This window comes from Embiotoca jacksoni, unplaced genomic scaffold (genome assembly GCF_022577435.1).
Source record: "Embiotoca jacksoni isolate LCO1_2020_lvr unplaced genomic scaffold, fEmbJac1.0.p SCAF_63, whole genome shotgun sequence".
Taxonomy (NCBI): domain Eukaryota; kingdom Metazoa; phylum Chordata; class Actinopteri; family Embiotocidae; genus Embiotoca; species Embiotoca jacksoni.
In genome coordinates this window covers 351616-362909 of record NW_027185418.1, presented here as the reverse complement: position 1 = coordinate 362909, position 11294 = coordinate 351616, and the positions used below count along the sequence as shown (strand labels likewise).

Here is an 11294-nt window from a genome sequence, read left to right as displayed (position 1 = left end):
GGAAAGTAATGCTTAAATGTAGACGAGTTTACACGGTGAAGGAGCATGTTGAGTTTGACAGGGAAGATAAGTTTCCTCATTGTTTGCCCCGCACACCTGCAGATATACACACGTTACAGACGTGTAAAATTGTTTTTAAAAAAAACCACACAATTGGAAGTCACTAACTGAGCTTTTTAAGAGGTGACGATGCTACGGTGAAGTTAAGCTCAAAACAACTTGGTTAAGTTACTTGGTAAAGTTTCGGGAAAAATCATGGTTTAGTTTATAATGAGTTCTGTGTCGGAGGATGTTTTGGTTCGACAGTGTGTGCGGTAAAAGTTATGGAACTGTCCGGTGTTAAAGTCTAATGTTTTGTCAACCCATCCATCCACCCCGACCTCCTCCCAACACCGACTTCATTGCTCTATGACAACGTCACCTGGCTTCCCTGTTTGATTCCGTTATAATTACTGTGGCCGCTAGAGGGCGATGTCAGTCGACCGTAACCACGACGTTTTAGGGCATTTTCTGAACAGATGGTGTCTCAGATGAACACTTGACGATGTCGCTTGACAATGAAACGTCAAATATTTTTAGCTGTGGTTACGATTTAGATAATGAATAAGCTGCAATTGTAAAAGAAAAATCACTTCTTTTAAATGAAGAAACAAAAATAGAAACCCTCAGCTCACTGTTGGTCCTGTCATGGTCACATCGGTGTCCCCGAGAGGATACCCCAAACCACAGTTTGGAAACTACTGACCTTTGACCCTTTCAAAAGCCCCAACTGGTTCCTGAGTAGAACTTTGACAGCAACACAGACTTGTTTATTTTGATAAATTAGTGTTATTAGAAACACATTTTGGAATTAATGGTGAGAATACAAATATTGCACGACTATTCAATTCAACGAGGCTTCATCGGCATTAAGTTTGACCTCAGACCATGTCAAAGAATTTACAGTACATCAACACTGTGCTATATATCCAAAAGTATGCAGACATCCACGTCTGTGATTGTGCTCTTGAATCTTCTACTGTAACAACTTCTACTCTTCTGGTTTCAGGCTGTAAGTCAACAAGAGCTGTATGAGAGCAGTCGGTGTTAAAGTTCATTCAAAGGTGTTCGACGGACTTTAGGTAAGAACCCTGTTAGATAAAGTTCCACAGGAAACAGGGAAAATGTTTCTTCATGGTGCCGACTCTGCATTTTTAAAACAGGAAAGGGACAAGCAGTTGTCACAAAGCTGAAAACACATAATGTCTATAATATCATGGCGGTGCATTAGGATTCCCCTTCATTATATTTAAGGTGTAAGGAACAAACCATGAAAATCATCTCCAGGTGTCCACATGCTTTTGAACATAATTGTAAACTTCGTAGATTAAAACGCATTTCAAAAGAAGCAATGAAAAAACTACTTAAAGTATAAAACGAGAAATACTCAAAATCAGAAAAAGATGGGAGGAAAATTCAGATTTTTGCATCTAAAATTTAATTTAAAAAATAATTCAACAATAACAAAAAAAAATCTTTCATTATGATAATAATGCTGTGCCACTAACTGTTTGACCAAGAGGAGATCCAATAAATCCATAATGAGACGAACAGACTGGATATTTTTAGAATAAAATTGGGATTTTTTTTGTTTGTTTGTTTGTTTGTTTGTTTGTTTGTTTTGTTATTGTTGTTTTTTTTCTTCAAATTTGTGATATTTGGCTTCTGCAGGAGACACACGTGTTCTACTTGACTGCAGTCCTCTATTCCTTATTTGTTTATGCATTTCAAAAAGGCATTAACTTACCACGTGGAGACATGAAGCTCTCCTGGCTTGTTGGTAATGAAACTGGATCCCTCAGAGGGAGTTTGCGCTCTCGCTCGCTCTCTCTCTCCCTCTCTCTCTCTCTCTCTCTCTCTCTCTCTCTCTCTCTCTCAGCTTTACAGACGCTCAGCAGCAGACAAACAGAAGCAGATATGTTGTCATCACTGAAAACTTAACAAAAGGAGGTCTGGAGGGTTTCTGCAGGAGACCTGAACCGCAGGACCAAGAGACGGGTCCGCGGAGTTTGGAGGAGGCTTTGGAGAGGGGGCAGGAGGAGGTCCCGGGTTTCACAGAGGAGGCAGGACTTTCTGGCTCCGTGGTGCGCTCCGACACCAGAGGTCCGCTTTAATACCAGAGGAGGAGGAGGAGGAGAAGCAGATTGACTTTTTACGCTGCTCAGAGAAGAGAGAGGCTGCAGTCCGCCCCTCCGTCCTGGACAGTCGGCTTCGAGCATCCATGTGTCAAACGGACTTCTGGATCGGGCGCGCAGAATTAGACGAGTCCGCTGCTGGAACAATCTTCACTTGCTGACATGTGTAAGGGGGGAGTCATGACTTTTAAAACACCCCAGCTGTAATAAATCTGCAAGTGTGTGGGGTTTTTTTTGTTTTTTTTTTGTTTTTAATATAAGCTCCAATCACCTCGGACACTTTGGTTTTGGACTCTTCTGGCAGCCTGAGTGAATTGAAATCCATCTTCAAACCTCTAAACGCCTCCGCTGCTCCTCTCAGGATCCTCATATCTTCAGGGATTTGGGGCTGATTTTTTTTTCATAAATGGTTTTTAATCGATCCACGCACTCCTGTTATCTGCGCAGGACATGCGCAGCCCCGCTGTCTCCTGCCTGTCGGCGCGTCTTTGTCATTTTAATGCCGCTGTAATCGCCGCACGTCTGTGTGATTGTCGCTTTGCATTTCAACGCAAACTGATAAACTGACCAGGTTTTCTCTCCTGGCTGCAACACAGACGAGAAAATTGCGAGATAAACGCAGATTGGGAGGATTTGTTTCATTTGATCTTTTTCCCCCCCTTTGGATTGTTTTTATTTTTCTATTCCTCCGTTTCACCCAACTCTTTTATTTTTTTTTTTTTTTTTCCTGGAGCGATCCCGAGGATGTTGCCGCGCTGCTCGAACCCTCCCTCCTGGTCCACCTGTGGGTTTTTCTTCTGCTTTTTGTTGCTGCTCCAAACGCCCCGGTCTTCCTCTCCGCTAATTACAGGTAAGATTAAAGGGATCATACGGCTTCATAATAACACTTCACAACACCCACCGTGCGTAAAATCTACCCAAACCCCTGGTTATTTAGTCTGCTGCGGCGTCTCCGTGATCCTTCAGCCTGTTTTTTACTCTGCCGGAGGCAGTGCACCAAAAAAACCAAAGTCACTTCAGCCTCTGATCACGCTTAAAGTGGTGGTAAAGAGCTCACGAAATGTTGGCGATAACCTCCAGGTTAGTGCATGATCACCAGGAAGCAAAAAAATAAATCGACGGTATGCGGAAAAATCTATTTTATTTTTGAGAAAAGTATCCAAAACTTCCTCTTAACTTTGCATCCTCGCTAATTGTTATTTTAATGTTGCTGTTTTTATTAGATTTTTATCCTGTCCTAATTAAGAGGGTTAAATGTGGAGATTGTGTACAATTTTCTTGCCGAAGGCAATATTAATCTAAAGTGTAGGAGTTGTGACATTTTGGCACTGGATGATGAACTTTATCCGGGTTATCCTCTCCGCACCACCCTGCAGGGATCTGGTCTGCTTCTGCTCCAGCCAGAGATTAAAAAAAAAAAAAAAAAAAAAAAAAAATCAACCAAAACCCACACTGGCACACTTGTTCTCTGCAGCAGAGCTTGTTATTTGCTGACATCTATCACGATGACACGGGTCAATATCAAAGTAATCTATATCAAATTGAAGGAAATCGCACAAGGATTTGAATCCTCAGGATGAAAGGTCTGCGTCAAATTAAAAGCGATCTTTACGCAAAATTGGTTGTTTGCGTCACTTTGGGCTATAATTAACCCCTTTTTTTTTTCTTCTTCTTCTTTTCTTTTTTTTTTTTTTTAAAGTTAAAAGCAGGCTGTAAAGTGTAAATCACTTTCCTCAACCAGCTCTAATTTAACAGCACCAGTCTGTGCGGCCTCTCCTGCGTCTTTCTCCGGGTGTAAACGCGCTGCGCTCGCTCCCCCTTTTTTGACAGGCCACATTGCATCATGTGATATCGTTTGTTTGCCCCGGAGCTCAGTTGAGGAATGAAAAAGAACAGAAGCGGAGTGAATGATGCGGCGTGTGTGCGTCTTATCGCTGGGTAAACGGCAGCGCGAGGAGACGTTAACTCCTGCGGACGACCTGCTCTCGTTGACCTGGCCTGGCGCTGTGAGGAAAGGACGTTAAGATCGGTTTCATTCGATTTGTTATTTATTCGGTTCCTCCGGCGGTCGTTTGGGTTGTTTCCGTGACAGCAGTAGATGCGTTTCGTGATAAATTCATTAAGAAAAAGAGTAAATCTGATTCAGAACAGAGCCGTTCATCTTTGAACATGAATTAATGACCAGAAAAGCCAGGAGTGACTTTATGCACATCCGCTCCTGACCCGATAGGAATAATTCTGATTTTTTTAAGGGCTTCCCCTCTTCTTGGCTGTTATTTATTTATTTATTTATTTATTTATTTTCCTGGAGCAAACGAGGTAAGATGGGAATCAGATGGAGGGACAAAACCTGTACCAGATGGGTCTGTCTGGTCAAACATGTGCATCTGTTTGAGTTGAAAACAGGGCAGGACACCAACCGCCACCTCTCCGTATCGGCCGAGAAGGCTAAACCATTATGATCCCACAGAAGATCGTATTCCTCCACCTGGCATCTGAAATATGCACTGTATCATCTGTCTATTGTCTGTTCGACCACAGAGCAGGAGGTTCGGAGTGGTTCGAGGTCTCGTAGTGGAGCTGTTGAATGTGTCGGAGCAGCAGGTGGAGCAACAGGTACAGAGGTCGTCCTGTAGGCTGCAGGATTATCGACGGTGCTCATAACCACAGCAGTGCCGGTTTAAATCGCATCGCACCGATTGCTGAGATTTCATCCTCCTCATCTCCTGCTGCCTCCTCCTACTAGGGCTCGGGGTACGGAAATCTTATGACCCCCCCAGAGTGTTTCACCATTGATCCCTGTGAAGTCTGGAAAGTTAGTGACGTTTAAGCTGCAGGAAAACCTGAGTGAAATAAATACAAATTTAAAAAAAAAAAAAGATTCTATGCAAACTAAATTAGTCATGTTTAATATCCCTCATATGTCTTGATTGGACCGATTTCCCATGCGGTATTTCTTCTTTTCCAAACAGCCTTGTTTATTCAGAAACAGTGGAGGAATGTAACAAAAGTACATTCAAATACAGATTTGAGTTACCTGCACTTTACTTGAGTGTTTTCATTGTTGACCCAAGGTGGGAAATAAGTCAACTTTTGACTCCGCCGTATTAATTTGAGTTTAAGTTTAACTTGGACGATAAAGAAGATAGCGAATACAAAACATATAATAAGCTCGCAAAACCTGTTAGTTTAAACTCCTCGTGAAAGTAGCTCCAACGTCATCAACTGCGCCAGTAAAATATGACACTTCTGAAGTCTTTTCATAGTGCAGTATTAATACTTTTACCTTAAAATGTGCATAACATCCATTTTTTAAATGTAAGCAGAGACTTCGAGCAGTAACAGCGCAATAAAAGTGCGCGGCGTATTTGTTTACGGGACCGAGAGGGTTAATATTTGAGGACTAAAACTCCGAGCCGGGCTATACTCGTATTTGACATTTAGCTAACTTACTCATCGGAGCTTAATGAATCGAGGTGCCTTTGTGAGACTGAAATGGAAGCGGGTGTCAGAGCCAGATCAACGTTTCCAATCGGAGACCGCGACCTCCAACCGAGGAGAGGTCACGCGGTTCGGAGTCTCCACGAGCTCGAAAAATGACCCCCGAGCTGCTTCATCCGATTATTTGATCCGCCTTATTTCAGCTTATTTGTTTTTTTGTTTTTTTTCCCCCTTTAACGTAAATGTTTTGCAGCGGTTGATTGATGCAGAGTTTTGAAGTAAGGACCTGCACATCTATCGTTAGAACCTAAAGCATTGACGGCTGTCAGTTTGGATATGGGACAAACAAAGCGGCTTGAAAAACAATAGAGGAAGGGCTTTTTTTTTTTTTTTTTTTTTGTCAGACTAAGAGGCCTCAGAGTCCCCCGCCTAACCCCCTCCACCCCCACCCCCACCACCCCCACCACCACCTCACCCTCCCCCGACACTTACAGCCCTTGCCAGTTTAATTACGCTCGAAGGTTGTAAATTTTACAGTGGCGGTGGAGTCGGCAGGGTTTGCCTGCTCTGCCCCGAATCCGCGGGCCGGTTTACTGCCGAGCTCGGAGGGACAAAAACAGACGGCACGGCCCGCTGCTCTGAGGATCTATTGTTGTGGAGCGGCTTCTGAGTTTACTCCATCACAGGCCCGACGGAAACCCGCTGACGCCTTTTAAGCTGACGCTCCTTCTCGCTACGCCTTGAAAGCTGCTCATTCGCGCACGTCTGTAATTTTGCAGCGATGCGGCGGCAGATTTACGACCCACGTTCAGAGTAACTTTGGAACCGACGCTCGAGTTCAGACAGGGGTTCGCAAAAACTGCTGCTTTCTCACTTTTAGCCGCCTATCGTCAGTTTCGCCCGCCGAAACGACACCTGTCGCCCGCGGGGTTTACCGGCTGCAGCTAACGAGCTAATGTAGCTAATGTCAGCTCCACGAGTTAAAAAAAAAAAAAAAATGTTCTCCAGGTGACTTATTTTGAAGTAAAGAAAACTTTTTTAAAACAGCTTTTACGTCTTTGTAGCTGCGTGCACGATATCGCGCTAGTGTCGACATCTCGGGACGCTTTTGCTTTACGGGATAATCTTGCAAGTATTTTGCAGCTTACGGTTTACGTACGGCTCTTTTATTTAACAGTTAAGTTTGACTTTTAATATTACAACAGCACGGAGAGTTGCTGATGTGTTCGTCAAACATAATGCCGTCTCTGGTAATGTTGCTGGTTGCAGCGGTCTGAAACTTCCGACAAAGAGCCGGACAGAGCCGAGCGTCCAGGAACCGGCTTTCACACATTGGGGAAATACTCCGCTGTAAATGTGTCGAGCCCCAGCAACTGAGGAATTACATTTGGAAACGCTGTAGCTTGGCTGCTCCTATAGAAAGTATACGCTAAATAGCCAGAGGTGCAAATGTGTCTTTCAAGTGAATCGTATTTGAGCAGATGAATATGCTATTTAATCCAGGCGTTACAACACTTTTGCTTTTGTGCTGTCTGGTCGTGGAAAGAAGAAAACCGGCCCGCGAACTCTTTAAATGTTGAATCGCAGTCTAACATTTGGACGCTCTGGTTTCTGAGTTATCGACGTCACAACAAACCGAACAGTCCTCAGGTCAGAGGTCACACCGCGCTGATGAGAGAGCCACCAAATGCTGATCTCAGTCTTTTATTTAATGGTGGCATGTTCACGACCCCCGTGCAACACGTTCAGGTGCGGAAGCGCTTCGTCGCTGCGCGGTTGGGAAACGCTTACTGGACGAACATGAAATGATCCTGATGGAGAAGCCGTGTCAGTGAATAGAAACAGGGAGTAGTTTTGACACTCAAACCGAGCTGCGATGACGCCGCTTCAACCCCGAGCTCATGACGATAAGCTCCTACCGGGAGGGAAGTTTTTACTTTACCGAGTCAGAACAAGTCCGACACATAAACAAACAGCTGAGCGTCGGTCCGGACTTCGTTTCTTTTTTTTTTTTTCTGCTGCAGCAGGAACTGCTGGCTCGGAGATGTTGACATCTGTCTGCTTCTACCCATAAAGCCATGTGTTTGGGGTCGTTTCCTGCCGTTGGTTCAGATTACATTTGCACTCGTAACCAACTGACGTTTTTTAAGACCTCGGTTTGAATGTCAATGCGTTTACCTGGGCCGACTAAAGGAAAGAAAAACTGCAGAAAACGCCCTTAATTAAAGGCTGATACATGTCAGCAGCTATCGATATTACAGATATAACTGCGTCACCGTGTTGTCCATCGCAGGTACCGAGGCCAGCTGTGAGAACGAAGGAGAGGTCCTGCACATCCCCAACATCACAGACAACCCCTGCATCACCTGCGTCTGCCTGGTAAGAAACGACATCTTCGCTGTCACGTGACTTTTGCAGTTATCGGCTGCCGTCACTCCCGTCGAATGATTCGACGCCCTTTCTGTTTGCTCTTCGCACCTTGACATGTAATTGCTGCCTCGGACCGACTGGATATGAAATGACCTCTCCAAAGCGCTGACACTAGTATTTGTAAAGCTGATTATTGAGCTTTGCTTGGTGTTTATCTTTTCTCGGGGCGCGAAAGATTTTGTGACAAAGAGAGAGGTCTTTGTAAAGCACGGTTTTGGAGGAATTTAAAGTCAGATGTGGGGATTGTTTCATTTAATGGCACATTTTTTTCGGCATTAAATACATTTTTATTAGCTTCGAAATTTTGCTCAAAATGCTTGGAAACCTATTTATCGGAGTGGAATTGGACGTGATGGTGCAACAGTAGTTTATAGCACATAAAGTGAGGGTTGTAGGGTTTTATGTTTTTTTTTTTTCCAGGCAAGTGATTTGCGAGTGCAGGAAAGCCACTTTATAATGCAACTTTTTTTTGACCATTTTTTTCAGGATTTACAACAAACTTTCAGTGAAACTCGATGTGGGGATTGTTTGTTTTAACAGACGCGCCTGTCGTCACGCTGTCTTGGCTCGGCCCGGCTGTTAAAGCCAGCCTACAAAACGTTAGGGGACAACTCTTTCCTGGAACATGTGCTCTTTGACCCCTGACCCCCCCCCCCCCTCTCCGCCTCCACCTATACACTGCTGTAGAGGCCTTTGTTTTAGGGAGATGAGAGTGGACCGACGGTGCTTTTCTGTGTCACTGCCTCGACATTGGCTGACAATTTGGAAAGTCTTTTTTTTTTTTTGCTTTCTTACTGAGAGATGTGCGGCTGATACCACTCTGACGTTGCTATGGTAATTATGAAGCCCTCAGCAGCAGCCGATGAAACAATAGGGATGAGCATTCAAGCTAAAATACTGTTCGATATTCGCTGGGAAACTCTTCGACTGTTCTTCAAAGACCGCCTTAACCCTTTTGCATTTTTCTGCTGTTTGCAAATCTCACAGCACCGTGCACATTTTAGCTGATCCCGGTGGTAACGTGTTCTTCTCCTCCGTTTGTTGTTAAATCGCGGTTGGTAAACAGCTTTTAGGTGCATTACCGCCACCTTCTGGCTGTGGTGTTGTATTACTACCAGGCAACGGTTAAGATAAGATAAGATAATCCTTTATTCGTCCCGCAGTGGGGAAATTTGCAAACAAACAACGAGGGAAATTGTTTTTTGATTTCTTGTTTTTAAATGACTCCTCAAAAATCTGAAAATCAGGACCCATACCTTGGAAATAACCACCTTCGGTCTGTCCAAGAGTAATTAAGTCTTTCTACCAGCTCCTCTAAAACTCACCGATCAACATGTTATACCTTGTTCTGGTAAATCCGTACAAAAAACTGGTGTAAACAACAAACATTGTGGTTTTACTTGGGTCACGTGCTGGACTGGCTTTTGGCGATGTGTTGCTGCTTCATGAAGTCTTATCCTCAATCTCAGGTTACCTGGCAACCAGCGGAAACCCCTGGACACACTAAGAGAGGTATCCAATAAAGCTCATTACCATATTTTCCAAAATGTCATAAATTACATTTAGAGGTCGATGTTCGAATCAAACCGAACAAAGGTCGTATGACATGCTGTCCAGCTCTGTCTCCCTGATGTCTCTTGTGTGTCTTTGCTGTCCAGTTGGTATCAATCAAACAAACTGGAGATAACTGCACACTCATGGACAGATTCTCTCTGTGAAGGCAATCATTGGGTTGTTCTTTGTTGTTCACACTAATCTGAAAGAATTTTCCTGAGTAAGACCTGCAGGCCAGGTTGGACCAAAGTTAGCGTGACTTTAACGTGGTCTGTTTTGAAAAGCTTCAACAGTTTTTGGACGAAGACGATCCAAAGTTTAAAAAAAAGTGTGTTTTAAAAAAAACGAATCCTTAGATTTACTTCCACATTGAGCCCCGGCTACTGTTGGGTCGTTTCATTGGCTCCTGATTGGCTGCTCTGTGGCTCCCCTCTGCCCGAGGACTGACTGAGCCGTCCTCTGTGTTATCAGGCAGACATCAGCCGAAGCCCTGCTGAATGCTATCAGTCATCAGCAGGCAATGGCCCGTCCTTTCATCTCCGCTTTAACCCCCCCCGTCTCACACACACACACATCCCCCCCACCCCGCACACACACACACTCATAAACGTACATACATTCAGGGCGCCGTCCTTATTGAATTTGGCCTTCGTTTATCTCCTAAAATCCTTTTTTTCAATCCCACACATGACGTCTTTCTTTAGCTTCTACCACAAATTTGTATCAGTCAAACATCATATCATTTACCTGTTTGGTTTTATAGTTCCGTTTTCTTTCTAACAAATAATATATTTAACATATGATCACTAATTTATTTGTTGAAATGAGAAAAATGGGTGTTACTGGCAATAGCTAGGAATCTATTGTTAAATAACAGCTAGAAAACATAACTGATACCTGACTAATGTAGGTGATACTCTGTTTTAATATTTAGTTTTATTATTATTTATTATTATTATTACTTTCTGTCCCGGTCACGATTCTGCTCTCTCAACTTTTTTTTATCTTGTAGCAGGAAGCCAAACGAATTTTTGATGCCTTTTGCCATAAAAGCCAGTTCGAATTTAAATATAAACTGAATTATTTTTAACCAGAAAACAATGAGCCTTGCATGTGCATGACCCCAACATATTCTCAGGTCTACACTTCCAGAAAGGCTCCTGTGTCGCTGGAGGGGGGGGGGGGGTGGGGGGGGGGGGGGCTTTGGTGAGCCACCAGGGCTCCAGTGTCACTCATACATGGAAGAGTAAAGGGGGGGTGGGGGGGGTGGCTCCTTAGTTGGTCCAGCGTACCTGCTAATGGCCCTGTGGGTACAGACACACACACACACACACACACACACACACACACACACACACACACATGTATATACACACACACAGAAGATCCATTGTGTGTGTCCGGGTGAGGCCGAGCGCTGTAATGGGGCCAGGAGTGGATGTGACTGACAGACTGACTGACAGGCAGGTCGCCATGACGATCGGTTATCTCGGAGAGAGTCGGCCCATCTCCGTCACGCTCTTCATCGTCCTCCTCTATCTGTCTGTCCATCTCCGTGTCTTTTTCCACTCTCTCATCGGCTCTTCGTCCCCTCCCTCACACTCAGGTTGGCGCCTTCTTTTTTTTTTTTTCTTTTTTTTCACTCCCATCACTTCACGTCGTTACAGTTTTCTCTCTCGTCCACCAAAACCGTTA

General features: G+C 44.1%; 1 protein-coding gene across 1 annotated transcript in view; it reads left to right on the top strand.

Moving 5' to 3' along the window:
• Nucleotides 1-1099: 1099 nt before the first annotated feature.
• bmper (BMP binding endothelial regulator) overlaps nt 1100-11294 on the top strand; it is a 33404-nt gene continuing 23209 nt past the window's right edge. Inside the window, exons 1-4 of the mRNA XM_069174923.1 lie at nt 1100-1121; nt 1919-2340; nt 2908-3024; nt 7909-7994. Coding sequence (XP_069031024.1) covers nt 2337-2340; nt 2908-3024; nt 7909-7994 — 207 coding nt within the window. The 5' untranslated portion in view covers nt 1100-1121; nt 1919-2336. The remainder of the gene's footprint in view (nt 1122-1918; nt 2341-2907; nt 3025-7908; nt 7995-11294) is intronic.